The sequence below is a fragment of the Strongylocentrotus purpuratus genome, unplaced genomic scaffold (assembly GCF_000002235.5).
Source record: "Strongylocentrotus purpuratus isolate Spur 01 unplaced genomic scaffold, Spur_5.0 spur5_scaffold_5, whole genome shotgun sequence".
Lineage (NCBI taxonomy): Eukaryota > Metazoa > Echinodermata > Echinoidea > Camarodonta > Strongylocentrotidae > Strongylocentrotus > Strongylocentrotus purpuratus.
Genome location: NW_022145611.1, coordinates 43,784,731 through 43,789,789, shown reverse-complemented (window position 1 = coordinate 43,789,789; position 5,059 = coordinate 43,784,731). Strand labels below are relative to the sequence as shown.

Here is a 5,059-nt window from a genome sequence, read left to right as displayed (position 1 = left end):
TTGGTTTTATATGTGTCTTTATTACCAAACCAGTCTTTAATTTTGTTTTGAAATATCTTTCTTGTGATGCAGACAAATTTACAAGGTGCTTTTTTTTTTGGGGGGGGGGGTTAGATTTTTGGATCTCAAATAGAAATTGAAGATGGTGTTGAGAGCTGATGTTACATATGAACTATAGAACTACCTGAGATAATAAGTTATCCATATGAGTGACATACTTTGAATATTAGATGAATGAGCTTCATCCAGTGTAAAATGCCCTTGTTTTTTAGGGAGCTCTTTAAATTTAATGAAGAAATAAGTGAAATTTCTAAGAAAACATTTAGGCACTCAGGAGCTCTTTCAGTTTTTCTCAGCTGTATTGCTCACCCTCCCATATATATATATATATATATATATATATATATATATATATATATTTCTGCTTTGTTGTAATCTTCATAGTCAAAGCAAAATACTTTGACTATACATAATCATTTGTTTATAATTACTTACTGATTATTTACTTGGAATTTTAGCGGAAATCTTCATATAATGGTACTGAGAGTGAGTGATGATGTTAATGAAAGTGAATAAAGAAATTAAAAGGCAGTACAAGTATATATGTAATTCTATTGATTTAATTTATTAACAATCATGATAGAACATATTTCTAAGTATATCAGAAATTCAAAAAAATGATTGCAAATTCATCAGGAATCAAACACACTTTTTTCCTATAAAAACAGTGAATAAAACCATAGCATGGAAGAACAAATGATTAGTATATCAATCCATTATACATATTCAACACCACTAAGTCCACTATTGAACAAAGACAGAGTTTTAGCATGTCAATTTGTTCAATGATATTCGATATTCTAGGACTAATCATTCTGAGCAATGTAAATACCGTATATAAAAATGGACTATTGCAACCGATGCCTGAGATAATCAGAAAATATAAGTAATATGTATCTTATGTTCGACATATACCCTCACCCAAATAGTAAGGAACAACATGTCTTTTTCCTAGACTGGCATGGTCTACTTTTGTAAGGGGAAAAAAAGAAGCTGCCGTTTATCTTTTATAGCAACATTCAATTGTGTCTACAGCATAATATTGATATGTCCTATTTGAAATTGATTGCTTTTATGTATTTTATCTTGGCTATATCTCCCAAGCTGTTTTCTATGTATAAAAAGTAGGTGCAGCACCACTAACTTGCCCATACTGAAACCAATTACATGTATTGTAACTTGACTGAAAGTTATCACAATCATACACATATTACTGCAACTTTTACAAATAAATCAAGTCCTTTGGCAGTAGTAATAAGTAGTACATATATCTGGTTTGAATGAAGACTAACAATTCAGAAAACCTGACCAAGATAAACAAAAATAATATGAGAGCAACACATTTTCCAATATAATAAATGAGTACTTCACACAGTAAAATGGCTACCCTTCTCCTTGATAGAGAGTGCCTACTAGAGGATCTTATCTACATGCTATGGAAGTGAAGAGATGGCCTTAAGTGAAAGGGAGGTTAAAACAGAAACAATTTACTTATAACCTACTTCAAAGTATGCAAACTTTTGCCAATATTAATTTAATACATATCAATTCAATGTTCATTATGCATTCAATATAATTGTTTAATTTCATATATTTTCTGTATACCTGTACATATGAAATGTTGAATTAAACCAAATTATTTTCATGAGAATGTATGATGAAAAAAAGATGCAGAAACCAATGAATCAAATCAAATCAAATAAGAGACAGGATTATAGTAAACTTGGATGACATAGACTATGTGATAATCTTTTGTGCCAACATGTCAATGGAGTAAATATTCAGTAAATTGGTATGCCAATTGCCAAAACATTTATTGGAGAAATGTGGTATATGTAAGATTTATAACCAGTTCCTCTGCTAAAAAAACATTTTATATTGCTGCACACATATATGCAGCTTGTGTAGAACAATGTAAAGACATTAAAATAATAATTCTAAAACATCTAAATAAAGGCAATGCAAATAATTATTTCAATCAATTTGTTAGATAAATTAAGCTGGTCATTTGATCCAATTGACCTCAGTCAGTGTCAGAGTCATATATAGACCAAGAACAAGTAGTGTGTGTGTATTGGGTTTTTACAGACGTGTATCAATCAGATTTGATTATTTACGTCTGGGGACCGACCGTTAACGTCACCATCCGAAAGACGTGACTCAGCTTCGAACCTGCGTCCTAGGCTGAATCAGTTTGTAACTTCCACTGTTAGCTGGATTACAGGCCCACGCCACAACGCCTAGTAAAAGAAAGGAGAGGTACTTTCATAGAGATAGACAGGGGAGGGGGGGGGGGGGGAAGACAGTAAAATATGCCATGATATGAAAATGTTCGAAATCAGAAATTTCATTCTGTTGAATGAGTCTCTCAAAGTAAAGATAATTGAAGAAAAGAAGAAAAAAAATCTACAAAGAAAATTAAATCTAAAACACCCTGATATATAATTAGCTCTCAGCTTCTTCCATAGAATAATCATTAATACATTTGGAATCAAAGTTATGCACACACTGTTAATAGATGTAATTTTACAGGCACAATATCGCATCTCTTTCTTGAATATATTGAATATATTGAATATATATTGAATATATTCTTGAATATTCTGAAATACTTTCTTGAATATAAACTTTACATTTATTTTTGTAATAATAATTGGATTCAATTAATTTCCTCATCAGAATATTCAAGATAGTTACATATAGATCACCTCATAGGTCCTGATATTTAAGGATGAAGGATATAACAAATGTAGAAAACCACAATCTCTTCATGGAAGACATTTACAATACTCTTTTAAATATGATGGTGAGGAAAACATTCTAATTAACTATTATATTTTACTCTCAGACCTTCAACAAAAATGGAAAAGATAAAAAATCTAACAAATTGTATAATCTACATTCCCACATTCTTGTTACGCAAATAGACGTATATTATTCACATTTTAAAAAGTGGCTAATTATGTATGTTATCACACCATTATATATGGATATTAGTGCCAGGTAAAAAAAGGAATCATATATTATCAGTCACAAGGTGGGCTATTGTGTTATCAAACTTTTAAAAAGTCACTCAAAACAAAGTGATTTTAAGCACTGATTTAAAAATAGAAATAATTGAAACCATAGATTCAAATCAGCATTGATATTGTTTTCTTTGCCAGCACTGATCACTCATATTTTAGCTATTTTTTTTCTCTATAAGTTGAATGTTACTGTGAATTGAACACAGCTTTTGGATCTCTATCAACTGCACCAAAGGTCACTTGCAGCTTTAGGTGATACTGTGTCTTTGAGTCCTTTGATACCAGATGGTGTCTGCATCCAGATGTGTTCTTCAGAAGACACTCTACTGTGCATCATTCCACAGCTAATGTCAATGTTGCAATGACGACCCATCTTTGGCACTTTGAAGTTGGCCTTGGGCTTGAACCAGGTTGGGTTACAGGATCTAGGAGCATGGGCAGTGATGACCATGTTTGTGAGGGGTGGCAGAGGGCTGTCTCCAAGCGGAGAACTTGTGATGAGGGACCTTGCAACACTCCTAACACAATGTTTCACTGAGAGTGTTTGAGCTGTTTGTTCATTGTTCAAGAATCGTATGTGATACACCTCCTTTGGGCTTATGACTGTAGAACCAAGGAGGACAATGATATGAGATACATCGGTATCCTGGAAGAGAGAATCTATATTCACAAACAGATCTTGACTTTCCTTGAGTAACTGTGTCATCCGCTTCTTGAACAGGGTATGTTTGTTGTCATTTGATTGAACCTAGGTTTGAAAATAAAAGAGACAAAAATGAACAATTTATTGTAGAATATAAATTTATAATTAAAATGAACTCACTATTTCTGCCCAACATCGTAGCATAGCATTATGGCCAAGATACACAGTGCCTAATTTCCTTCTCTCTGTCTCTCTCTCAAAGTCATTCGATTGAGGGAAACAGGCCCCAGAAAAGTCTGGTGGGGTGCGGGCGCGCGCCACTCCAGCAAAGCATAGAGAGTCAATGATAATGCGCATTGACCTCAAGCACTGCACTACGTGTTAATAGGCAGAATTTGAATACATGAACAGTCAATACACTCACAACACACAAATGCACACAATCATGACGATGTGGCTGATCGGCAAGTTTGACAGTAGACTCACAATTTTAATTTTTAAATTATTCTTTCAAACATCAGAAAGTTGAAAAAATTGTATTTTACTGCTATTTAGGTGTCATCAATCGTCACTAAATAAAGTACCGATTTTGTACAGTGCCAGTGGTGTTTGAAATGTTGAGAATCAATAGAGCAGCTTTAATACAGTCAGGATAGTAATGCAGGTATGCGTGTGTTCAGTTAGCGACTGTAAGATTACAGGCGCTAACTGAACACACGCGCGCGCCCGCACCCCACCGTCAGTACGGCATGCAATTGTAATGTGCTGCAGTTTGAAGTAAATCCTGAGAGAAAGTGCATAGAATTTTATAAGTCTTTGTTTTCATGAAAAATACTCAGAAAAAGATAAGAAAATTGACACGAAACAGGTAACAAACATATTGACTTTTAAATCATGACCTTTATTTGGACATTTGATGAATGTTTACTCCCCTTTCGGTATGTTTTAGTAGGGTATCTCCACGCCGGAGTTACGGGTCAAATTTTGGCTAGACCCTCTAGACTTCTTTAACTAGCGCCACTTTTTTCCACAACCACCAAAACAGCCACACGCAAAATTCAATACATGGGACTTGTATACTCACTTCCGGTCGCTCATACTGAAAATATAGCTGATCAAATGGCAGAGGTATTTGTTCTCGGTGGTAAAGAAGGTATTTTAGGATCTCTGTAACTATTCTACTTTTAATAGTTTGAGTGACAAAGCCATTTAAAGAAATGTTACACGTAGATCCCGTATCGCCTTTCGTTGCCATTTTCTCCTCTGTCGATGACGTGAAGCTGCGGCCTTTATTTTCGAAATTTCCGCTAAGCAAATATACACGTACCGT

General features: G+C 34.0%; 1 protein-coding gene across 1 annotated transcript; it reads right to left on the bottom strand.

Moving 5' to 3' along the window:
• Positions 1-604: 604 nt before the first annotated feature.
• Positions 605-5,056, bottom strand: LOC763298 (MAD2L1-binding protein). Its single transcript, XM_003725947.3, has 2 exons — positions 4,814-5,056; positions 605-3,834 (listed from the first exon to the last, which is right to left on the bottom strand). The coding sequence occupies exons 1-2, from the start codon at positions 4,982-4,984 to the stop codon at positions 3,307-3,309; spliced, it is 699 nt and encodes a 232-aa protein (XP_003725995.2). The 5' UTR covers positions 4,985-5,056; the 3' UTR covers positions 605-3,306.
• Positions 5,057-5,059: the final 3 nt, after the last annotated feature.